General features: G+C 40.7%; 1 protein-coding gene across 4 annotated transcripts in view; it reads right to left on the bottom strand.

The window, feature by feature from the left end:
- The window catches only part of LOC143033414 (uncharacterized), a 109639-nt gene that overhangs the window by 27288 nt on the left and 54893 nt on the right, over positions 1 to 27458 (bottom strand). For 2 of the 4 annotated variants that reach the window (XM_076198820.1, XM_076198818.1), the window contains 3 exons: positions 23904 to 23942; positions 20263 to 20397; positions 1580 to 1714 (listed from right to left, as the gene is read on the bottom strand). In XM_076198820.1, the coding sequence (XP_076054935.1) occupies positions 1580 to 1714; positions 20263 to 20397; positions 23904 to 23942 (309 nt within the window). Of the gene's footprint in view, positions 1 to 1188; positions 1276 to 1579; positions 1715 to 20262; positions 20398 to 23903; positions 23943 to 27458 lie in introns of all 4 variants that reach the window. The other 2 variants (XR_012967178.1, XM_076198819.1) reach the window with 2 other exon arrangements.

A 27458-nucleotide genomic window follows, 5' to 3' on the forward strand; every position in this document is an offset into this window, starting at 1 on the left:
TGGTGACCCATCTTTGTATCTCTGTGGGTGTGGGTCTGTGTCTGTGACAATAGCAATTAAAAGGAAAAGGAGGATGAAAGTAGTCACTAGTTGTCAATTCTCCTTAAGTGAAAAAGTGGGGGCATTTACTGTAGTAGAAGTTGACTAAGAGAGCTTGAACAAAGTCTGAAGACCAGGTGTCAGTCCCTCAGGAAATATTTTGTCAGCAATAACCAGTACTTTTATCCTTAGGGATATGCTAAAAATATGGAGTCATAGGGGTGGTAAAAGACATTTAAGGAGAGTAGCTGAACTGAGGGGTAAAAGTTAAAAATCATTAACATTAATTTTTTGAGTGGAGATTAGTTTCCAATCATAAAAGAATGCTGCATGAATCTTGTCCATCAGGATGTCACTTAAGTCCCTAAAATATTGACTGCACAAATACCCTATGCATGTATCTCCTGATGGAGCAAAGGATGATGACAGTTTTGAAGACAGGCTGTGGGAAGATAGTTCTCTATGACATTAACCTCATAGAACCACCACTAGCAGGTGCTATCACTGGTCTTTGAGGTAGACAAAGAATACATATAACACTCATTGTGTGAACTGAATGAGCATATACAGTATATGCATCATGCTTGTAACAGAGGGAAACAGTGCTAGACAAAAAAAAGAAATAAAACATGCATTATATGTTCTTATAATATGAAATTCTTCCCTTTCCATGCTATAAATGCCCATGAAAGTGATTTGAAGCTATCACATTCCATGGTTCCTCAGAATAAATCAGGAAAATATTCTCAGACACCTAATACTTAAGAGGAATGGTATAACCACCACAGTCAAATTGACCTCATTGGAAATCCACGTAATATGGATAAATCACAGAAAATAAGATGAGGCAAGCACATAAACATCTAAAATATACAAATTATACAAAACAAAAACACATATACTAAGGGCCCATGCTCCCTTACAAAGGGTGGGGGGCAAAAAAAAAAAAAAAAAAAATAATAATAATAATAATAATAATAATAATAATAATAATGATAATAATAATAATAATAACATGTACATAAAAGCAAAAGATATATATTATGCACAAAACAACAAAGCACTCTAAGATTACAGTATGCATAAAAAAATCACACAAAAGGAAACACTGAGAATATACAATATATACACATCTGTTGTTTAGCTTACTCTCTGACGTTTGTGCTTTGTGGTGACAACTTGTACGTCATTTCTTTTGATCAACCCAAACCTTCATTCCCTAAACATAGAAAGCTCCTATTGTAAAAGGAAATGAATCAATTAAACCATGCCTTCACCAAACAGGTCTAAAAATCTTTATAACATATAGACAAAATACTTGTATCAAACATCCTAGTAAAGTTTTATTTAACAAACAATTAAATCTTCAGAATATGAACAAGATCTTAAAACAAACTTCCAGATTCTAAGAAAACCTAACTATATACCAGTTTATGGAATAATAATGATTACTGTTTTGTGCACAGAAATCATGTGTGTACATAAAAGGCCATATAAAAACATGGTTAAAGTTAAAATGGCTGACTAGAGAGAGATTAACCTTTTGTTCCTTTAAGTTGTCAATGAGCTTGTGCTGTTTCCCCACCAACTGCATCAGATCTCGATTGGTGCGTTCCAGGCCACGTATCTGATGAAGCTGCTTCTCATTTGTACTCTTCAGCACCTCATGGTTTTCCTGAAAACAAAAACAAATGTCATGCATTCACAGGTTATAACAGTGTAAGTTGGAATTTCCAAATCACATGGCATGGAACAGGGAAGTGTTTTTATTGTGCCCCAGCTGTAGACAAAATATTTTGGAAGTTTGGTCTTCGCTAAACACAAAATATCAGGCTCATCTATCCTCAAGTAATCATTTATCTCTAACCTGGCCAATGGTAAACCATCGACATTGGCATAGGCTACTCTAAGTTTCCTTGTAGTGTTTCCTTTGCAATATTAACCTCTTTTTTTTTTTTTTTTTTTTTTTTTTTTTTTCCTGCATGAGGGGATGGAGAGGGTGGGATCACTGATTAAATGAACTGGCCTTGCTGTGGATGTGCTGTGTCTTGCGACACTGCTTCTGACCCAGGGCAGTGAGCAAGATGCAGGGATGACCCGTCATCCAGGAGGTGCCAAGATAAGAGGGAGGGAAGAGGGTGGATGGGAGTGGAGTATATTGGGGATGGAATGGGTGGGAGTGGTCTTTATGCCTTTGTTTTTTGGTTACCTCCTTTGTAAGGGGGAAAAAGCAGTTGGTATATGTAGAAATGCCTGATATGAGCGTGATGCAGGGATGACCCATCATCCAGGAGGAGCCAAGAAAAGAGAGAGGGAGGGGTGGTGAATGGGAGTGGAGTATGTGGGGATGAAAGGTGTGGGAGTGGATTTATGCTTTTAACTTTGGCTACCTCCCTTGTAAGGGGGGAAAAGCCCTTGGTATATGTATGTTTAAATATTGCAATATAATGTTGGACTCCATTCTAAACTCCTGTATTCAGTTATAATTATACTTACTTGGTTTACTCATTGAAAAAAGATATAAATGAATAAATAGAAATTTGATCAAATTTAATAATTCCTTTCATTCAAAATAAATGCACACCAGAGCATTACATGCCCACATTATCCTCGAAGATGCTTCTCTCCAGTCCACCATACACTGACCTATCTCATCATTTACCAAGTGCCATTCCTTTCCACTCTAGACATCCTACTCACTCCACTCCCAAACTCCAACTCACCCTTCCTTTGCAGTTTCATTTCAATCAATGCTAACACATTCATTCTTCTTCTCACAACCACACTTACTGTATTTGAAGTCTTATAAACACACCTCAATTTGGGCAGGCATTGAAAAATATAAATAAATAAAAAAGTAGGTGCTCTGAATATAAAGTGATGGGGTTTCACCTGACATTTGAAGCCCTACTTCATGACACTTTCTTTACTTATAAACTCTTTCTTTAGTTATGTAGTTGGTGATTTTCCACAAAAGCAATAGTTTTTAATGAGCTTCAAGTTTTGTTGAATATGTATGTAGGGTAAGAATGTTAAAGATAGGCCCAATTTCAATTAAACAATGTTTGTACTACCTCAAGGACCAATGGCATCATACTAAGGAAATGTGGCAAGTCTAGTGTGTGTCATCAGGTTTGGTGTGCAACAGACCTCTAATTTCTTCAGTACATGCATTGTTAAGCTATCTATTTATATCTATTTACAAAGGCCTTTTCCCCCTTATACAAGAGGCATACATCCACTCCCACCCATTCCACTCCCATCCACCACCCTTGGTTCCCACTCATCTTAGCTCCTCATGAAGGGCCATCCTTGTCTCCCACCCACTGCCTTGGTCAGAAGTAATGCAGCAAGACACAGTGCATCCACACCAAGGCTGCTTCATGTAATTGGTGAACTCCCTCTCTCAGTTTCCTCATGTGGAAAATAGAGAAAACAGAGAGAAATCTCTTTGGGCTACATCGAAGTATCATCCATACACAGCCATTCTCCACTCACCCCTATCTCCTGCCTTCTCCCTTCCTTGTTCATCAGTCATTACACTCTTGCTCAAAGCCCCTTTCACCCCATCCATCCATCTCATCCTCGGTTATACCCTCAAGTTCACTCCATCCACTTCTGCCTTCCACAACTCTTTTGCTAAGCTTTCTTCGTTCTTTCCATGTGTCCAAACCATCCCAATACTCTTTCATCAGCCCTATCTGCCATTTTTTCCACCCCTGCTCTCCTCCTGACTTCGTAAATTTTCACTCTACCCAACACTGCAACCTCTATCATACTTCTCAGACCTTTCATCTCGAACATATTTAAGTTTCTCCTTTCTGCCTCGCTCATATTCCAAGTATCGCCTCATACAGTGTTGTCAGCACAATCACCCCTTTATATAATCTCTTTGCATTCATTTCCAGATTAAATTGGCGACCCCCCTCTCCATCCCCTCATGCAGAAAAGGAGAAGACGGGGAGAAATCCCTTCAGGCTGCGTCAAATTTTTTTCACACATACTACCTCACCCTTTACTTTTGTCTTTAGGATGTGTGCCCCGTGGGGCTACAGGGAGAAGGATGCCTAGTCCCTCTCCCCGTCCCTTTCTTCTCGCCTCTTACGATCCAAGTGGGAAAACTTGGTGGCAGTATTCTTTTCCCCCACCACAGGGAATTCCCCCAATCAGAAAGAGAATACTCAGAGAAATGGTACAGGACAGCAACAAGGGGTTGGGGGACAGCATAACGGAGAGGAAGGGTGGGAGGGGTGTGGAGTGTATTTAGGGATGAAATGGGTGGGAGTGTTTTTATGCCTTTCCCTTTGTGGCTACCTCCCTTGGAAGGGGGAAAAAGCCTTGGTATATGTATGTATGTATGTACTACCTCACCCCCCATCTCCCCACCCATTCCACCTCATGCATCATCTATATACAACCACTTTCCATTCACCCGTCTTCTGTCCTCTCCCGTCCTTCCTCAACAGACATTCCCCTCTTCCCCAAAGCCCCTTTCACCCCATCCATTCATCTCATCCTATGTCGCCCCCTCAAGTTCACTCCCTCCACATCTGCCTTCCATACCTCTTTTACTAGTATTTCTTCACTCATTCTTTCCATGTGTACCAACCATCCCAATACTCTTTCATCCACCCTATCTCCCAACACCCTTACCACCCCTGTTCTCCTCCTCACCTCCTTATTTCTCACTCTATCAAGCCTAGTACATACATACACACATATACCAAAGGCTTTTTCCCCCTACATGGGGGGTAGCCAAAAAGAAAAAGGCATAGAAACCACTCCCACCCATTCCATTTCCTATATATTCCACTCCCCTCCCTCTTATCTTGGCACCTCCTGGATGATGGGTCATCCCTATATCCTGTCCACTGCCCTGGGTCAGAGGCAGTGTCGCAAGACACAGCACATCCACAGCAAGGCCGCTTCATAAATTCGGCGACCCCCCCCCCCTCTCCGTCCCCTCAAGCCTAGTAACCCCTATCATACTTCTCAGACACCTCATCTCAAACACATTCAAACTCCTTCTCTCTTCCTCTCTTATGTTCCATGTTTCTGACCCATACAGCGCTGTTGGCACAATCACTCCTTCATATAGTCTCCTCTTAGCATCCATTCCCAAATGTCTATTTCTCATTACACTTTTTAATCCACCAAGGCATTTACTCGCTTCTCTCAATCTACATTCTACCTCCACCTCCACTCCACCCTTTCACATTCGCACCTAAGTATCTAAAACTATCTACTTCCTCCAGTCAAAGCCAACACATCCATCTTTCTTCTCACAAATATACTACCTATCTCTTCCCTTTTACTCTCATTTGTACCACATCCACGCACATTAAAAGACCCAAACCTTAGGGTGCTGGTTGGAAAACTCCTAGACCCTTTTATGCCTTTACTTTTTTTAGGAATGTCCCCTGTGGGGCTACAGGGAGAAGGATGCCTGGTCCCAATCCCTGTCCCATTTTTCTCGCCTCTTACGATCCAAGTGGGAATACTTGGTGGCAGCATTCTTTTCCCCCACCACAGGGTACTAAAATGGTACCTCAGAATAATGGAAACCAAAAAAGAGAAGAAAATACAAAACTAAAAGTGGCACACACAAATATTGATGGTATGATCTCTGGAATTAATGAACTAAACAACTATCTAGAATTTGAGAAACCTGACATTATGGGAATTGGGAATTGTGGAGACAAAACTGAAAGGACCTCTTAAAAAAAAAAAAAAAAAAAAAAAATTAAATGTGACAAAGATAAAAAAAAAGGATTTAAATGTGACAAAGATAAATGAAGGCAAAGATGATGTGGAATTAATTATGATTAAAATTGTAACCAAAAATATGAAAAGCAGAAAATTTGTAGCAGTGTATGTGCCACCAAAAACACAGGCTTGGTCTGATAGTGATCATCCTAAATTACTGGAAGACAATGAATGTGCTAAATGAGTTACTGAAAGAGGGTGGTAATGTAGTAATTATGGGTGGGAGGTGGGCCAGCTGTTGTTTGCGGACGACACTGCGCTTGTGGCAGGATCGGAGGAGGGATTGAGGAGGTTGGGCACAGAGTTTGGGAGTGTGTGTGATAGGGGAGAGCTGAAGATAAATGTGGGTAAAAGTAAGGTGATGAGATGTACAAAGGGTGAAGGTGGCGGTAGGCCGGAGGAGGGCATTGGGGGAGAGCGACTGGAGGAAGTGGGTGGTTTTGGATACTTGGGTACAAATGTGGCAGGAGGGGGTGGAGTGGGGGTGGAGGTGGGGTGTGGATTAGGAGGGGCGAGTGGGTGCCTTGGTGGATTGGAGGGTGTAATGAGGAATGGACATTTGGGAGTGTGGAGTGTATTCAGGGATGGAATGGGTGGGAATGATTTTATGCCTTTTCCTTTTTGGCTACCTCCCTTGTAAGGGGGAAAAAGCCTTGGTATATTCTACAACACAGTTATCTCGAATTATGACAAAAGAAACAATATAGATTTAATATATCTAGACTTTGCAAAAGCTTTTGATACTGTCCCACACGAAAGACTACTTACTAAATTAGCTTTACACGGAATAAATGGTACCCTATTAAGTTGGACTAGTAATTGGTTGAATGGTCGAAAACAGAGAGTTGTTTTAAATGGAAAAACTTCTAGATGGAAAAATGTTACAAGTGGAGTTCCTCAGGGTTCCGTTCTTGGGCCACTTCTATTCATACATACATACATACATATACCAAGGCTTTTTCCCCCTTACAAGGGAGGTAGCCAAAAAGAAAAAGGCATAAAATCATTTCCACCCATTCCATCCCTGAATACACTCCACACCCCTCCACCCTCCCTCTTATCTTAGCATAGTATATATAAATGATATAGACCATGGACTAAAATCTACTGTTTCCAAATTCGCTGATGATACAAAACTGTGCGGAGTGGCAAATGATCACTCAAACCAATTAGATATTCAAGAAGATTTAGATAAATTACAGCAATGGTCTGAAAAGTGGCTAATGAAATTTAACACAAGTAAATGCAAGGTAATGCACATAGGTAAAAATAACAGTAAGTACGATTACAAGTTATTTGGAAATTCGTTAACAAAAGTGGATAGTGAAAAAGATCTCGGCGTAATTATCAGTAACGACCTCAAATCATCCAAGCAGTGTATTTCAGCCTCTGAGAAAGCAAATAAGATTCTGGGACTGATTGTGCAATCTTTTGATTTCAAAAGTCCATCACTCATTAACAAGCTATATAAATCGTTAGTTCGTCCACATTTGGAATATGCTGTTTCCGTATGGTCACCGAATCTCATTAAAGACATTGACAGACTGGAAAAAGTACAATGGCGAGCCACAAAACTGATTCCAAATATCAAAACTAAATCATACGAAAATCGACTAAAACATATGAATCTGTTTTCCCTAAAAGAGCGTAGACTCAGAGGTGACTTGATACAGGTCTTTAAGATTTTAAAGGGAATTGACAACATCAAAAGTGACAAAATTTTCATATTGAATGAGAATCAGACAAGAAACAATGGTCTCAAACTGTCCGGAAATAGATTCAATTTGGAAGTGGGTAGAAACAACTTTGCCAACCGTGTAGTTAATGAATGGAATAAACTTCCTGCACAGGTAGTGCAATGTAGTTCAGTTCGAAGCTTTAAGAATCATTTAGATAAATATCTAAGTAAGATGCTGTAATGATTATAATTTATCTTATATTATTTGTTTTTGTTTTGTTATCTTTTGTCTGTCTGATTTTCATTTATTATTAGTTATATGTCAATTTATTATTATTTACTATTTACCTGTTTGTTTATTATTTAACTATACCTATGCATTTATTTATGTATTTTATTTGTTATTTACATTATTATAGTTTTTATTTATTATTTTATTACTAATATGTTTTTTTTTCCGCATCCGACCTAGATATGGATCAAAAGGTCTCCTGTCGGTATGCTCCGCCTTTGTAATCCTTTGTATGTATGTATGTATGTATGTATGGGTGATTTTAATGCAAAGGATATAGTCTGGGAAGAAATGATACTAAAAGGGGGAGAAGAACTTTAGAGCAACATTCTACTGGATATGACCATCAAATACCATACCCCCCCTCTCTGTCCCCCCATGCATAAAAGGAGAAGACGGGGAGAAATCCCTTCGGGCTGCGTCAAATTTTGCTCACACATACCTCACCCCCCATCCCCCCCACCCATTCCACTTCATGCATCACAACATCATCCATAGACAACCATTCTCCATTCACCCCTGTCTTCTGTCCTTCCTCAACAGACATTCCCCTCTTCCCCAAAGCCCCCTTCACCCCATCCATCCACCTCATCCTAGGATGTCCCCTCATGTTCACTCCCTCCACATCTGCCTTCCATACCTCCTTTACTAGTCTTTCTTCGCTCATTCTTTACATGTGTCCAAACCATCCTAATACTTTTTCATCAACCCTATCTCCCAACTCCCTTTCCAAAATAAAACACCAATTGAAAAGAGTGACCATATACCAACTCCCTTTCCAAAATAAAACACCAATTAAAAAGAGTGACCATATACTAATAGAGTTTGAATCAAAAGAACATAACATTGTTGGAAGGAATGATAAACATAAGAGAAGGAAGATTAATGTACAACAAAACAGATTTTGTAAAACTAAGAAAAAAAATCCAAAATACAAACTAGAATAAATTCTCCAAAGAGGAAACAAAGATGGAAGACAAATGGAACATATTCAAAGAAAAGTACAAAGAAACAATTGATAAATATGTACCAAAGAAGCAAAAAGAGATTTATATAAAGTGTTGGTATAACAACAGGTGCAGTGAGGCTAAAGACAGAGGAGACAAAGCCTGGAAAAGATGGAAAAGAGACAAAAAGACATCCAAATGGCAAACATATATAAAATTTAAGAACAAATATGTAAATATACGCAGGAAAGAAAAAAGAAATTATGAAAAAGATATTATTGACAAATGTAAGGATCAACCTAACTATTTTACAGATATGTAAATGATAAACTAAAGGATAAACACGATATTGTAAAACTGCGTGGAGATAAAGAATACATGGACAACACAGAAATGGCAGAAGTTATGATCAGACATTTCAGGTCTGTTTTTACAATTGAGAGCTCACAAATTTGGGAAGATGGACAACAAGATTAAAAGAAGCCACTAGCATTTGGGGAAACACATGCACCTAACTTATATTTCTTTATATATGGCAACAGCCTACTTGTACAGTTGTGTATATATTTAATCTGGCAACCCCCCCCCCAAGATTACTCTGGAGGTTGCCTTGTACTTGTAGAGCAGAGAGAAGTCTGGAACATTAAAGCAAAGAGACTGCTCCGAGTTTGCCTCTCCACAAGTAATTGTTTACTTAATGTAGAGATAAATAACAACTCTACACACTCTTAGTGCTATCCTGTACCATTTCTCTGAATATACATACATACATATACCAAGGCTTTTTCCCCCTTACAAGGGAGGTAGCCAAAAAGAGAAAGGCATAAAAACACTCCCACCCATTTCATCCCTACATACACTCCACACCCCTCCCACCCTCCCTCTCATCTGAGCACCTCCTGGATGACGGGTCATCCCTGCACCCTGCCCACCGCCCTGGGTCAGAAGCAGTGTCGCAAGACACAGCACATCCACAGCAAGGCCGCTTCATTTAATCGGCGACCCCCCCTCTCCGTCCCCCCTTGCATATAAGGAGAGGACGGGGAGAAAATCCCTTCGGGCTGCGTCAAAATTTACTCACACATACTACCCCACCCCCCACCCCCCTGCCCATTCCCTTTTTTGACAAAATCTGTGGTAGGGGAGAAAGAATACTGCCACCAAGTGTTCCCACTTGAGTCATAAATGGCAACAAATATGGGACAGGGATAGGACTAGGCATCCTACTCTCTGTAGCCCCAAAGGGGGCATTCCTAAAAAAATTAAAGGCATAAGGTCTGGGAGAAGTCTTCCAACCAGAACCCTAAGGTTTGGGTCTATTAATGTGCTTGGATGTGATACAGATGAGATTAAAAGTGAAGAGATAGGCAGTATATTTGTGTTGGCATTGAGTAAAACTAAGTTGAAAGGGAGGGGTGAGTTTGAGTTTGGGAGTGTAGTTGTTGTTGTTGTTGTTGTTGTCGTTCCCTAGACTGTCTGTCCGAGCAGTCCCGTCTCCCCAAGGAATGCCATAGCCGAAACTGGGTTTTCCCACAAATCCTTTATAGAGCGTATGTTGTGTTGTTTGCGTGCATGATTGTGTATAATGCAGTCTTCCATTATGTGTTGTATGGTATGGGGTGAAGTGTTACATCCTGGGCAGCTGTTCACAATGCGGTCATCCAGCCTCTTCTGGTAGCTTAGAAGTGCTGGGTGGTGACCGCACCGCAGTCTGGCCAAGTGGACTCTGTCCTTTCGTGGGAGAGAGGATTCAGAAGGGTGGATATCAGGGGGTCTGGCATGCAGCAGTGTGTTGTCTTTCAGTGTGTTAATGGAGCGGTGAGTGATATGATTATGAATATGTTTCCGGAGGCTGGTATTTGGTGGTTGTGGAGGAAGAGAAGAGAGTATCTGTGTGTGATAAAGGTCTTTGGGTGTTGTTTTAATGTTTCTTGGTGTGTGTGGGTGTTCTGCTATGTAGTGTAGCGGGTGTAATGTGTTTGTGGTGGCTGCGGCAAGTGTTTGTGTGCCTCTCATGTCGAGGTGGTCCTTGACTTTGAGGACTTTTGTTTCATGGTGTAAATGGTCTGTAGGTGTTGTATTTGTCCTGGAGCTGCAGCGTCTATGTCGTGGGACCACCCCCCAACCCCAAGAGTTGGGGTCCAAACGGCAGCAACCACCCCTGGCCACCGGCTCTACGCAGGTGGCACCGATCCCCAAGTGGGAGTGTAGTTGGGAGGGTGTCTGGAGTGAAGAGAGGATGAGGGAGAGAAGGGATGGTGTTACGAATCTCGCTCACACATCTGACTTTTAACACATTTAGAGTGAATGAATGAGTTCCCAAGACCCCATGTCTTTGGGATAACTCAAAGAAAAATTACAAGGGTTTCTGACTCGTAACACATAGAGTGAATAAATGAATGAACTCCCAAGACCCCATGTCTTTGGGATAGCTCACTCGACAGTCGCCATTTGATTTTGCACTATCATGAAAATCAAGAAAAATGAAATGCACAGGTAACATTTAACACTATTCATTAAAGTTAATAGGTGAGTGATTACAATCATTGAACATGGAAATGAATAAATAAGTTTCAAATCAGAAGATTCCCGCTCGAAAAATTTTTAACGGGGGTGAAAGAAAATTAATTACCATCGAAAAACACTGTCTAGGCATCCCGTATCACTGCCGTAGACTTTACACAACATCTAAATTAAATTCTAGCTAAGTTAATTATCTTATGACTAATACAGGGGGAGTACAGAGGACTTACATCAGCCGACAATCCTTCTAAGGCGACAACCTCTACATGGCACTTCGTATTTCAGACTGACTCTCTGATGTGCCCAAGGTGCCCTGGTTCCTTCTACAAAAAATCCTCTGATTGGTCCATAGGAATTGCGTCTATGGAGAGTGAACCTGATTGGTCAAGTTAAATGAAACGTTCTACGCCGCTCTAGGCTGAGCGTTACACAAAACGAAGAACAAACACTTAATTGTATGGGTCTCTTTCCCACGCGTCCTTTGTACCTGTTCTCTGTAATCGGACACCCACGTAATTGCAAGTGGTGCCATTATCCAAAGTAATAAATCTATTCCAACCTTACATATATGGGAATATATGTGACAATGGCTATACTAGTAAGTGAAGAGATAGGCAAGCGTGTGGTGGAGTGGAAGGAGGTTATTTCAAGGTTAATGTGGGTGAAATTGAAACTGGAAAGGGAGATGTGGGTCTTTGTAAGTGCATATGGAGGAAAGGGAGGCTTTTTGGATAGACTTAAACGAGTGCATAGAGGGTTTAGGGAGATTTGTCATTGTACTGGTTTTGGAAGATCTCAATACTAGAATAGGAGACAAACCAACAGAGTGGTTCAGAAATGTGGAGTGCCAGGAAAAGCTCATAGTGGAGAGTTGATGAAGATATGTTGAGAGAGTTGATCATAGCAAACACAGTCTTTTGGAAGAAAATCAAGCACAAACACACATGGGAGAGGGTAGTGGATGGAAGGGTGGTAGATAGGGCTTTAATGGACTATAGAGTGGTAACCAGGAGAAGAGTAGGAAGAGTTTTGGATGTAGAGGGTTTAGGGAGATCTGTCATTGTACTGGTTTTGGAAGATCTCAATACTAGAATAGGAGACAAACCAACAGAGTGGTTCGGAAATGTGGAGTGCCAGGAAAAGCTCATAGTGGAGAGTTGATGGTGAAGATATGTTGAGAGAGTTGATCATAGCAAACACAGTCTTTTGGAAGAAAATCAAGCACAAACACACATGGGAGAGGGTAGTAGATGGAAGGGTGGTAGATAGGGCTTTAATGGACTATATAGTGGTAACCAGGAGAAGAGTAGGAAGAGTTTTAGATGTAAATATTCTTAGGGGAAAGAGTGGGGGAATACCATATCATTTTTTTGGTGGAAGGTAAGTTGAGAATGGAGGATAGATGGAGAAAGGTAGGGAGGTGCTTTGAGTAAGCTGCTTAAATGAGAAAGAAAAAGAGGAGTACAAGAAGAAGCTGAGAGAAGAGTGGGAGGGAGTGAAGGATAGAACAGAATTGGGAGTGGAGGAGGAATGGGGATGTTTCAAGGAGGGAGTCACAAGATGTGCAAAGATGGTGCGTGGAACAAGGAGGATGGGAGGAAATAGAAGGAAAGGTTGTGAGATGCAGGATGAAGCAAAAAAGGTTGTAGAAGAGAAGAAACAAGCATTCACAGATTGGTTACAAACTAGGACGAGAGAATCAAATAAGAGGTACAGAGAAAAGACAAGAGAAGTAAAACATAAGATACATACATACATATACCAAAGGCTTTTTCCCCTTACAAGGGAGGCAGCCAAAAAACAAAAGCATAAAATCCACTCCCACCCATTCCATCCACATATACTCCACTTCCATGCACCCCCTTCCCTCCCTCTTATCTTGGCTCCTCCTGGATGATGGGTAATCCCTGCATCTTGCCCACTGACCTGGGTCAGAAGCAGTGTCACAAGACAGAGCACATCCACAGCAAGGCCGCTCCATTAAACTGGCGACCCCCCCCCCCCTCTGCATCTCCTCATGCAGAAATCCCTTCTGGCTGGATCAATTTATTTTTCACACATACTCCCTCACACCCCCATCCCACCCACTCCCTTTCATGCATCACAGCATCATCCATACATGACCATTCTCCATTCACCCCTATCTTCTGTCTTCTCCCATCCTTCCTCAACACATTCCCCACTTTCCCAATGCCCCTTTTACCCCATCCATCCATCTCATCCTTGGTTGTCCCATCATGTTCACTCCTTCCACCTCCGCCTTCCACACCCCTTTCATCGTTCATTCTTTCCATGTGTCCAAACCATTCCAATACTCTTTCATCAGCCCTATCTCCCAACTCCCTTTCCACCCCTGTTCTCCTCCTTACCTCCTTTTTTCTCACTCTATCCAGCCTAGTAACATAAAATAAATGAGGCAAAAAGGAGAGCAGATGTAAAATGGGGTAGTGTGATAGAAAATTCTAAAATAATAAAAAGATTTTTTGAAGGAAATTAAAAGAGGAAGGGGAGGCAAATCAAGTAGAGAAGAAAAGGTAAAAGGTGTAGATGGATAGATGATAATGGAAGAGATAGCAGTAAGAAGATGATGGGCAAAGTATTTTAAGGAGTTGCTAAATGTGAAGGAGGTTAGGGAGGGAAAAGTAGTTGCAGTGGGAAGCAAGAAGAAAATGACAGTGATGGAGGAATATGGAGGAAAAATAAGGAGGGATAAGGTGAAAACACTTATTAAAATGATGAGAGCAGATAAGGCAGGGATAGATAGGTGTCATGCAGAGTGTCAAAGAAAGAGAGGTACACTGATGGTGGACTGGCGGGTGAAGTTGTTTAACCACTTCCATACGGTGACACCTACGTAGGCGGCATGAGGAGCAAGTGGGTACTCGATGTTGCCGACGTCGCCATCTTGATTATATTTATTGTAGTCGTACCTACATAATTTTCATTCTCTCTAAACTGGCTTCATCAGTTTTCTATGGTTATCAAAATACACGGGTTGTATCCTTTACCATTACTAACCATCACCCACCACGCACGTGATCCACATGCTTGCAACAGAGCGAGACTTCCTCTTGCTTACCTTGCGTTTCCCACGACATGCACCCCTAACACAGCACATTTGAAGACAAACAAGTATAGATGCCTAGTGTCACCAGACTAACGTATCATAAATCCTTTTATTATAACTGCCCTAGTGTATTACGCATAAACTAACATAGATATAATATACCTAACAATATCCACCAATTATACAACTAACCCTTATATATCTAAACCGTCCCCAATCCATAGATTAACGAGACTAACGCCTTTGCTTACAGCAACCCTTCTAACCCTATATATTCTATGACATCCATGTAATGTGGCCAGAGCTGGAGTAGGTGAAGAACCTACTGCCAGAGGCTGGGTAGGTCACGAACCTACCGGCCGGAGGTCAGAGCTATCGTGCCCTAGGTCAAGGCCTGGCACTTATTGTATTTAGCCCCAAGGGGCATCCGATTTGTAGTTTAACCTCAAATGTCTTGTTTAAAATAAACAACGAAAACTCCCGCTTTGGAGTCTATCTCGCCACATTAAGACTTCCCTACGTAACCATATTTAACGGTTACTCAACCATACCATAACGGTATACACTGGTGTCCAGCGGTGCTCTCACCCACACCATATTTAACGGTTACTCAACCATACCATAACGGTATACACTGGTATCCAGCGGTGCTCTCACCCACACCATATTTAACGGTTACTCAACCGTACCACACTGGTATACACTGGTATACACTGGTGGCGAGCGGTGCTCCCACGTCCTGAATAGAAGCGCCGTCATCAGCCATACTACAAAGGTTACACAACCAATCCAACTGGCGAGCGGTACTCTATTCCAACCTCCGAAGATACAAGCCTACCTTATACCAAGAAACACTGGTTTCACACATGCCTACCACAGAAGGCCGAATACATTCTTCAGTCATTCAAGCCACGCCTACCATTCAGAACATTCAGAAGGAGCAACGAAGAAGAAACCGTCTATCTTCGACTTCTCATATCTTCCTTCAAGCCACTTGATTCTATTCAGATCAGCCGCGCCTGCAGCTCAGACGACCGAGATCGTCTACGAAGCAGACATCGTCTACTTCTCATTAACCGCATCAGAAAGCTAGCTCATCACTTCGACAAGCAAGCAACACGTCTACCCACAGGCGCACAACCAACCACTCCCTTCGAGACGACAGTCAGAATTCTAAGATCGCAGCCTTGCATCAATCTTAGAATCGGTGGTGAAATCGAACCCATTCGATTTTGAACCACCTGGTGGCAGTACGCTACCATAGTCTCTGTAGACAGATATCTACAGCGACATAGAAGAACCGGTCAACTCTACACCGCACCTCATCAAGACTCCAAACCAAGAGATAGAACTTCAATCAAAACCACAGGTTTCCATTCACCCGAGAACAACGCGAAATCTGCAAGCTCAGCACCTCGGTAAGCATATCTAACCTCTATCCCTTCAAGCAGTGAACCCAAGCTAATCACCTGTAGAGATCCAGCGCACCAACTCCTAGATCAACACGACATCACGACTTCAGTCAAGACGAAAACCCAGGCCGACGAGACACATCCGAGAGACAACCTCGTCCGCCACCCAAACTACCGTCACCAATCTCCGTGAGTATAAACCATAGACTCCCACTAATTCCCCTTTTTTTTTATATATATAATTCAGAAGCCGGACGAGAAACCACCTCCACCCCCCCCCCTCCATGTCCACCCAGACCAGAAGCTTCGCTATGACCGGCCAGACCAGAGGCTTGCAGCGGTTAGGCCCACACCCGCCTAACCAGCCTCCACCCCCACCCCTTCCACCCAGACCACAGCTTCACAGCAGTTAGGCCCGGACCCGCCTAACATACCTGCTCTTCGCATCGGGTCAGCATTCTCGCTTACCCACCCCAACCACACAACGCCACCCTTGGGTCACCGAGAATTGCTGACACTGCGATGTTCAGCGTCAGCTGGACGTCAACAACTTAACCCACGACAGTGTCACATTCACCAACAGAGCAGAACAGTGCTTCCAGAATTCAGCGCAGACCTGCGATAAGTACCCCAAATTTATTATTTAAATTTATTCTTGTACATCATACACCCATAGATGTATATGCATAACCCACGTATCACAGAAATGTAATAATCATTTTAATTACAATTCTTTAAATGTAAATTAGCTCACGTAGAACTATCTATTAGTTACAATTATAGAAATTCAAAGACCACGATAGACAAAACCTAATAATCAAAACATCCACTATGTAATTTTAACTTACAAATAATTTTTCAATTTTAACGTAGAATTAGAATATCAAAATGTCACCGCGAAGAAATCTCCCAGGCAGTCACCCGAAACATAGTAAATTAAGATAAATCAATATACAACGACAATTCCCAAGATGAACATAACTAACACTTAAAATATGAATTTACAGTAATTATTCCCCCTTCGGACGCAGGACGTCATGCGATTCGATAGGATAGGTCCTCACGATCATTTACTTTTAAAAACCATTTTAAATATCTGTACAAGTACTTCTCACTTCCTTCCGACCGTGAAGCCCCGGAATAATACACTCAAAACCCAACCCATTCAAACAGGATGAATAAACATTCCATACCATACAAAATAAAATAAAATAAAATAAATTAACTGCCTTAAATAAATATAAATGTAAATTTTAGCCAATAACCATTCTCATAAATAACAAACTTGTATAAGTTTATATGTCTATAAAATGTTATATATAATAATATGAATTTTAGCTCTACACAAACTAACAATAATAATCAAAAACAAACACTAAAAATTAGGATGTCATGTCTTCAGTAAGCTATGACTGTAGTGAAATAGTACATTCCAAATAATATCTCATAGAAAAGAGATTATAAAAAAAATTCTCATTGAACAGAGAAACAAGTGTATGGTGAACAGTGAAAATTGTCCTCATTGAAAAGAGAATATACTAGTGTAAATTTTTTGTACATAGCTTACTGAAAACACACAAAAAGATATGATAATATACGTAAAAATCCCCCCTTTTTACTCATTCAAACATATTTTGTTGATCAATATCACCCACTAGCAAACTTACAAATTATCATATCTATATTGTATTCAATTATGTATGCCATCCCCACTGTCACGACCTTAACCCAAGGTACGAGGACGTACCTCAAAAAGGTCAGGGAGGCAATGTATCCTTTACCATTACTAACCATCACCCACCACGCACGTGATCCACATGCTTGCAACAGAGCAAGACTTCCTCTTGCTTACCTTGCGTTTCCCACGACATGCACCCCTAACACAGCACATTTGAAGACAAACAAGTATAGATGCCTAGTGTCACCAGACTAACGTATCATAAATCCTTTTATTATAACTGCCCTAGTGTATTACGCATAAACTAACATAGATATAATATACCTAACAATATCCACCAATTATACAACTAACCCTTATATATCTAAACCGTCCCCAATCCATAGATTAACGAGACTAACGCCTTTGCTTACAGCAACCCTTCTAACCCTATATATTCTATGACATCCATGTAATGTGGCCAGAGCTGGAGTAGGTGAAGAACCTACTGTCAGAGGCTGGGTAGGTCACGAACCTACCGGCCGGAGGTCAGAGCTATCGTTCCCTAGGTCAAGGCCTGGCACTTATTGTATTTAGCCCCAAGGGGCATCCGATTTGTAGTTTAACCTCAAATGTCTTGTTTAAAATAAACAACAAAAACTCCCGCTTTGGAGTCTATCTCGCCACATTAAGACTTCCCTACGTAACCATATTTAACGGTTACTCAACCATACCATAACGATATACACTGGTGTCCAGCGGTGCTCTCACCCACACCATATTTAACGGTTACTCAACCATACCATAACGGTATACACTGGTATCCAGCGGTGCTCTCACCCACACCATATTTAACAGTTACTCAACCGTACCACACTGGTATACACTGGTATACACGGGTGAAAGAGAACGAACGATTGAGCAGTGACTTTATTTTTTATAATGCGATTATTATGACGCAACATCGCACGTCGGGCAGCTAATGCTGCCAGACGTGCAATGTGCCCCACAGTGAAGAGGTTAATGTTTGTCTAAAAGAGGGTAGAGTGTCACAGGATTGTAGTAGTGCCTGTATAGTTTCGCTTTACAAGGGAAAAGGGGACAAGTGTGAGAGTAGTAATTTCAGAGCAATCAGTGTGTTGAGTGTAGTTGGGAAGGCTTATGGAAGTGTTTTGATTGAGAGGATTAGGAGAGGAACAGAGGAAGTAAATGGTGAGGAACAGTGTGAGTTTAGGAAAGGCAGGGGTTGCTTGGATCAGAATTTTGTGGTAAGGCAGGTATGTGAGAAAAGGTAAGGATGTTTTCTGGGCCTTTATGGATTTGGAAAAGGCTTTTGACAGGGTAGACAGGAAGGCTTTTGGAGACATATGGAATAGGAGGAAAGCTGTTAAGAGCAGTCAAGAGTTTTTACAAGACTAGTAGATCCTGTGTTAGAATTAGAAATGGAGTGAGTGAGTGATTTGAGGTAAAGGTGATATCATCATGGGTGTTCAATTTATACAGGGATGGGGTGGTGCAAGAGGTAATTACAAGGGTAATGGGTCAGGGATTAGAGAGGGTTAATGAAAACAAAGAAAAATGGGAGATGAGTCAATTGTTGTTTGCTGATGACACTTCGCTTGTAGCAGGATCAGAGGAAGGATTAAGGAAGTCAGTAATGGAGTTTGGAAAGTTGTGCAAAAGAAGGAAGTTGAAGATAAATGTAGGTAAAAGTAAGGTGATGAGATATACAAAGAGGGAGAATGGCAGCAAACTGGAAGCAAGTATTAAGGGAGAGAGACTAGAGGAAGATGATAGCTTTAGATACTTGGGGGAGAAAGTGGTGGAAAAGAGAGGAGTGGAGGTGATGGTAGAATGTAAATTGAGAGAAGCAATTAAATGCCTTGGTGGATTAAGAAGTGTAATAAGAAATAGACATTTGTGAATTGATCCTAAGAGGAGATTGTATGAAGGGGTGATTGTGCTGAAAGCACTGTATGGGGCAGAAACATGGAACATAAGAGAGAAAGATAGACAGAGTTTAAATGTACTTGAGATGAAATGCCTGAGATGTATAGTAGTGGTTACTAGGCTGGATAGAGTGAGAAATGAGGTAAGGAGAGTGGGGGTGGAAAGGGAGTTGGGAAACAGGGTTGATGAAAGAGTATTGGGATGGTTTGGACACACAGAAAGAATAGGTAAAGAAAGATTATTAAAAAAGATGTGGAAGGCAGAGGCTGTGGGAGTGAACATGAGGGGGTAATCAAGGATGAGATAGATGGATGGGGTAAAAGGGGCATTGAGAAAGAGGGGAATGCCTGTTGAGGAAGGAAGGGTGGAGATAGAGGATAGGGGTGAGTGGAGAATGAACCTGTATGGTTGATGCTGTGATGCATGGAAGGGAGTGGGTGGGGGATGGGGGAGGAGGGATGTGTGAATGATATTTTGATGCTGCCTGAAGGTATTTCTCTGTCTTTTCTTTTTCTACATGAGGGGATGGAGAGGGGAGATCACTGATTACATGAAGCAGCCTTGCTGTGGAAGTGCTGTATCTTGCTGCATTGTTTCTGATCCAGGGCAGTGGGCAAGATGCAGGGATGACCAGTCATCCAGGAGGAGCCAAGAAAAGGAGGAGGGGGAGGTAGTGAATGGGAGTAGAGTATGTGGGGATGAAATGGCTGGGAGTGGATTTATGCCTTTGACTATGGCTACCTCCTTTGTAAGGGGGGATAAGCTCTTGGTATGTATCTTTGTATGTATAGAGGTCAGACTGGTATAGTTTTATGAACAGTGACATAATTTACAAGCTTTGTCCTGATTACATAGTGTGGGAAGGTTAAGCTAACAGAACAGAACTATCTCAATCAACTTCTATTCAATATAGTATTACAGTGTGCTATACCTTTTTCTTGCGAGTTTCTTCTTTGAGTTGTTGACGCAGTTTTGTATTGTCAATCAAGGCTCTGGAGAGTCTTGCTTCTAAACTTGTTGCAAGACTTTTGCTGGCACCCTCAGCACTATGACTTGCATCCCGCTCCTGGAAATAGTGAAATCTTTAGTAACAACTCAAATTATATCCTATCTTTTGTCTGATAAGCAGCTAATATTTTGTGCATGCATACATACATATACCAAGGCTTTTTCCCCCTTACAAGGGAGGTAACCAAAAAACAAAGGCATAAAAATCATTCCCACCCATTCCATCCCTAAATACACTCCACTCCCCTCCACCCTCTACTCTCCCTCTTATCTTGGCACCTCCTGGATGACAGGTCATCCCTGTATCTTGTCCACTGCCCTGGGTCAGAAGCAATGTCGCAAGACACAGCACATCCACAGCACGGCCGCTTCAATAAATTGGCGACCCCCCTTCTCTGTCCCCTCAAGCAGAAAAAGAGAAAGGGCCAATACTTGTTGGTACAATAAGAATTAAGATAGGTAAAGAACAATAAAAATTAATATTTTTCTACTTGAATACTCATACTCAACTGGCTGGACTCAAGTACAGCTTAAAATGTTTACATGAAAAAATCATATACTTTCATTTTGCACAGGAGGAATACAAGGTTAGCTACTGGAATGGATGAAGGATTTCTTAATTGGGAGAAAAATGAGAGTAGTACTTAGAGACAAATATTTGAACTGGGAAAATATGAAGAGTGGTGTCCCGCAAGGCTCAGTATTGGCTCCTTTAATGTTTGCCAAATATATAAATGATATGGACAAAGGAGTGAATTGTTACATGAACTTCTTTGCTGACGATGCCAAATTACTCAAGAGAGTAAGCACAGAAGAAGATTACAGATTGCTACAAAAAGACCTGGACAAAATATGGGATTGGAGTCAGAGATGTGAGATGAACTTCAACATTAAGAAATGTAGCATAATGGAATTTGGAAAAAACAAAAATAGAATATTGGGGCAATATAAATTTGGAAACAAGGAAGTCAAAAAAGTCGATTCAGAAAGGAACCTGGGAGTGATCATCTCAAGTAACTTGACACCTGATAAACATGTCAATAAATTATTTGGAGAGATTTAAGAAAAATTCGATTTTTTATTCTTTATTGCATAAATACATAGTAGGGATCTTGCTCTAGATGCTGGTAAAGTGTTTTTATCGTACCGCCATTTTTAAAGGGTTTAAAGGGCCTACCCTCCCTCCCCCCGGCAGCCACATGCTGCGCACGACCATTGTTTACATACGTTTTGACCATATTTTACTCTATTTTTTTGCGTTTGATGCACTCATAAAGTTTTCTCTTACGTCCGGCATGCACGTGAGTATGTGGTGTGAGGAAGCTCAACCACGACTGGCAGTGGCCTGAGCCTTACAAAGTAAAGGACATGTACACGTTAGCTTGCCACATTCACTAATTTGCCGTGTGAAATTCGCATATATTTTTCAGTGAAGAGATATTTGAAGATATTAGCCATGCCTAAGCTATCCAAACAAAAGGCACACTTGCAGAAGATAAGAATGTCTACATTAGCAACTCAAGGGGAGAAAGAAAGAACCCCAGCATCAACTTTGTTATCACCACCTCCGCCACCACCACTAGTACTCCCTACAGCAGCTCTCTCCCTTCCATCTACATCCACATCCTCAGCACCTGATCCTCTGTCCTCTACACCTATATCAGACAAGTTGTCTCTACGCAAACAACTGTTTGCTAACAAGTGGCTACAAGGATGCCTCCTTGTTGCAACACCTTGGGTTTAGAGTCTCAAACCTCACAGTGATGTCCCTGATGCAGCAAGAGCCTGTTCCAACACCAGAAAGGAAACCCGAGAAAAGAAAGAGAGCTGAATCCCAGCAATCAGACTACCTTGCTGGGTCATTCTAGACCAAGAACTCAAACTTTGCGACAAAGAGTGAGGTGGCGGTTTATGAGACCCTCACTTTGAGTGAATAATATCCTACACTGTAGGAGGGTACAAAGTGCCTGAGTTACTTGAAAGATGCAAAATCATCATGAAAATACAATGGAACCTGTTTTCAATGGGTCTTAGGAGGTCCAATGTAAAATTTAGTCAAACTAATGAAAAAAAAAAACTTTAACACTCATTTCTGAAAAACTTAAGTTTTTGATACTCAAAGTCTATCTCCTCCCTCAATTTTCAACCGATTTTTGCATATGAGGTCTCTATTAATAGCTAGATAAATGACAAAAAATGAAATAGAGAGTTTTTTTGCATATGTTAAATAAATCTTTTTTAATAACGTGTCAAAGTCAAAATTTTGCGTTTTTTTCAATAATTTTTTTTATTTTTTTTTTTCCTCGGCGTTAAACAAAGATATTAAAAAAAGCTTTCTATTTTGTTTTTTATATATGTAGAAGATTCTTTTGCTGTAAAATGAAAGACATTGAATAAAAATTGTAAGAGGAGATAGGATTTGAAAGAAGCCCAAAAATATGGTATTTTTTAGGTTTTTTATTAAAAAATAAAAAACTACTCATCAGATCTGAATAAAACTCATGCTGTGAAGGTTTCCTCAGACCTAGATATCACACAGAAAAAATCAGCAAGATCCTTCAGAAAAAAAGATTTTGGGCGGGGGGTCCCCTTAACTTATTAAGATCAATGAAAGTGCCTTTGACTACATGGATGAAGAAATGGTAAAGAAAATAGTGGTTACACTAATAACACCTAAACTAGAGTATGCTGCAACACTATGGGCACCTAGCACAAAAAAGAACATAACAAAATTAGAAAGATTTCAAAGAGCAGCGACAAAAATGGCACCTACACAATCAAATTTGACATACGAAGAGACTGGAGAAATTACATCTATCAACACTGGAACAGAGAAGAGAAAGAGGTGATTTGTTGACCATTTACAGAATTATGAAAGGGATGGAAATTCTTGATAAAGATGACTTATTAAAATGGGACAGAAGAGAAAGAAGAGGACACAAAAAGCTAAAGAAGGACAGTTACAGAGGAGATCTGGAAAAGAATAGCTTCCCACATAGAGTGATTGATGTCTGGAACAAACTAAATGGAGAAACAGTGAGTGCCAAAACTATACATGATTTTAAGAATAAACTGGATGTGGAGAGATACGGAAACAGGTCACTACAAGCATAGCTCTCATCCCGTAAAATACAACTAGGTAAATACTAGAGACCAATAACAGGTCCCTGCAAATGGCTGTCTAACAAAATGAAACTTAAAATATCCTTGCTGCCCATTTTCAAAACTTGTCAAAATCTTCATTTCTATCTTTAGGTACAGCACCTAGGAGCTGAAACTTGGTGTACAAACTGGGCCCCAAGACCATTCTAATCAATTTCAACTGTATTTCCTTCACCTTTTCACATACAGATGGAACTATGTAACTCCTCTCCTTCTACTACTACTACTACTACAACAAGCTAGTGACACAAAAACAGTCCTAAATTAGTGCAACACAAACATCAGTACAAGGTTGTTTCCAAGAGATCTTTGAGAGGGTCCAAGGACCTGTATCAGTTGCTATGGGGCTACAAGTTTCCAATTGGTGAAATCTGAGACAACAGTTATCATTATCTTCCTCACCCAGACTAGTTTTCTTGCATGGTTTCTCCTTTTTCTCAACTGTGAAACAAAATAAAGAACATTACAACAACTACATTACATCAAACCCATGTTCACCTGCACCTTCATCTTCTAAGTACCCATACAATTTTCAAACCTAATAAATATATACTTCCCTTACAATGGTACATTTTGACATTCAAAAATCCAGCAACCTCCAGACATGAGGAGTGCTCGACTTTTGAAAATGCTAGATATTAGATGGCTATATATGCTTTATATATTTAGCAGAAAATTACCAGTGCAGTCCTTTAAAGAAAGGAAATTAAACACTTAATGAAAAGTAAAGTAAATGTTATCAGTTCCACTTTCTTTGTGATCAACAACATATGATGTTTATGTTAGCTGCCACCTCTTTTCTTTGCTGAATCCATAATGGGGCTTTACAGCAGCAAATAAATGACAAAATGAGAAGGAATGAGCAGGAATGCCCCCAGTGCAAGCAAGACCCAACAGCTGATTCTGGAGTACAGTGCCATCAAAACATAAGTGGTGACTCCAGAAAACAGTGGTGCACCAACACAGTAAATTTGAAAATGCACTCTGAAATCCATGCTGGACATCTGAAAGAACACAATGACAGATGGCCAGATTTTTGAAGGTCAACCTATACATTGAAAATCCTTTTTTCTTCACTCTAACCCCTCATCAAAATGTGTATACAACCCATTCATCAAGGCACTCCCAAGCATGTGCCACAAACCCAAGCATGCAACAAACTGCCACAAACCCAAATATGGGACAAAACATCACAAACCCAAGTATGGGACAGTGCACCACAAAACCAAGCATGTGACGTTTCATCACAACCCAAGCATACAACAACCCATCACTACCCAAGCTACCCGGTAACCTCTCCCAGTTATCTGGTAACCTCCCCCAGTGAAGACAAAGCATGAACAAAAACATATAAAATGAAACATCATCATATCATTCATTGATACATTCTTACCCTAACCATAGACAAAGAATATCCCATGCTACTGAAGAAGGGTCTTGAACCTGAAATCACAATCTAGCAATAATGACTATAGTGAAGTCATAAATATTCTTTCAAAGGAGAGTAAGTCATATGGAAAATACTCTTAAGAAAATAAGTGCACAAGTAGCCATCACTTTTAATGAGGTATGCACAAAAGAAAACCTTGTGCCCATTAATATCCCCAGTGATGAGGCAGTAAACCAAAGTAAAAGACACTGGAAGAGAACTAGTAAGGAAGAAAGGATAAATCATATGAAACAAGGGATAAGAGAATTAAAGGACAAAATTCAAGAACTTAACCTAGAACACCTTGAACTAAAGAACAAATGGATGTACACATAGACACAATCTTAAAAGAAAATATTGACCACCTTTTTACAGAAATTATAAACCAACACAAAAACTCCATCACCACAGTTAACCAAAAGAAACTGATCCTACACGGCGGCCATATCAAATACTCATGCCCACTAAATAGTTACATCAATTTAACAAATAAGATACTCAAGCCATACCAAGAGGAACTGCTTAACAAGGGCCTCAACTGTCATATAATGTCACAGCCAAAGAGGTTCCAGAAAGAAAGAAAAAAAAAAAAAAAAAATTGAGCCCTCCTTCAGGTAATCACAGAAGCGAATAGATCTAGAGGATGTCACAACAGCAGTTTAATTGAGAGTAAATACATCAAGGCAGCAAAGCAGTTAAGAGCAGACCCTAGCATTACTATTAGGAGAGCAAATAAAGCAGCTACTTTTGTACTCATGGACACATCTGAGTACCTGGATAAGATAGATACCATCCTTAGTGATACAACAAAATTCAAGAAAATCACCAAAGATCAGACAGAATCACTTAACAAAAAAGTAAACTGACTAATAGAAGGGAACAATGCTGCCAGCACAATAAAATTTGACAAACTTACTGGTATGGTATGGGTTATTGCTACATAACTGTTAAAATACATAAACCAACCCATAATTTCACAAATCCCTGCACCTATATACAAACAAGGGAAGGGAAGTAGCTGAAGTCAAAAGGCATATACCCACTCCCACTCATTTCATACCCACCCACTCCACTCCAATTCAACACCCTTCTTCCCTCTCATCTAAGCTCCTCATGGATGACAGGTCATCCCTGTATCCTGCCCACTGCCCTGGGTCAGAAGCAATGCAGCAAGACACAACACATCCACAGTTATGCTGCTTCACTTAATCAGCAACCCCCTCTCCATTCCCTCATGCAGCGTCAAAACATCATCCACACATAACCACTCCCTAACCCCAACCCCCCATCCATTCCCTTCCTTGCATCACAGTATCATTTATACAGAGCCATTTTCCATGCACCCCTTCTCCCTTCCTTGCTCAACAGATATCCCCCTCTTGCTGAATGCCCCTTTCACCCCATCCATCCATCTCATGACTTCATCCACCTCTGCCTGCCACACCACTTTTACTAATCTTTCTTCACTCACTCTTTTCATGTGACCAAATATCCCAATACTCAATCACCAACCCTATCTCCCATCTCCTTTTCTACCCCCACTCACCTCTTCACCTCCTTGTTTCTCACTCTATCCAACCTTGTAACACCCACCATACTTCTCAGACACTTCATCTCAAACACATTTAAACTTTACCTGTATGCCTCACTTAAATTCCATGTCCCTGCCCCATACAGTGCTGTCAGTACAATTACCCCTTCATATAATCTACCCTTTTTGCATCCATTCCCAAATGCCTTTTCCTCATTACACTTTTTTATCACCAATGCCTATTTCTCATCACACTTTTTAATCCCCTAATGTTTCCCAATCTTAGAGGCATTATATATCAAAGAGTTGAGCCCACAGTTAAACATAAGAACATCAGCATACAACTAGAGGACCTCAAGGCATGCAACAAAGCATGCAAGGATGCAACAAACTGTCAAAAACCCAAATATAGGACAAAATGCTACAAAACCAAGCATGCAACATTTCATTGCAACCTGATGCCAGAGGCTCTCCCAAGCATACAACCAATCACTACCTGAGCTACATGGTAACCTCAACCAGTTACTCAGTAACCTCTCCCAATTATTTGGTAAACTCCCCCAATGAAGAGCAAGTGTGAACACAAACATATAAAATGAAATACCATCACACTATTAATCATAACATTCTTACCCTAACCATAAACAAAGAATATTCCAAGCTACTGAAGGTCTTGTACCCAAAATCATGATCTAGCATCATAAACCTCCTTTTGAAGGAGAATAAGTCCATAGTAAGGCATATGGAAAATACTCTTAAGATATACATACATACATACAAACATATATATATATATATATATATATATATATACACATACATACATATACCAAGGCTTTTTCCCCCTTACAAGGGAGGTAGCCAAAAAGGGAAAGGCATAAAAACACTCCCACCCATTTCATCCCTACATACACTCCACACCCCTCCCACCCTCCCTCTCATCTGAGCACCTCCTGGATGACGGGTCATCCCTGCACCCTGCCCACCGCCCTGGGTC

Source organism: Oratosquilla oratoria, chromosome 15 (genome assembly GCF_046742065.1).
Source record: "Oratosquilla oratoria isolate Oo_2021 chromosome 15, ASM4674206v1, whole genome shotgun sequence".
Taxonomy (NCBI): Eukaryota; Metazoa; Arthropoda; class Malacostraca; order Stomatopoda; family Squillidae; genus Oratosquilla; species Oratosquilla oratoria.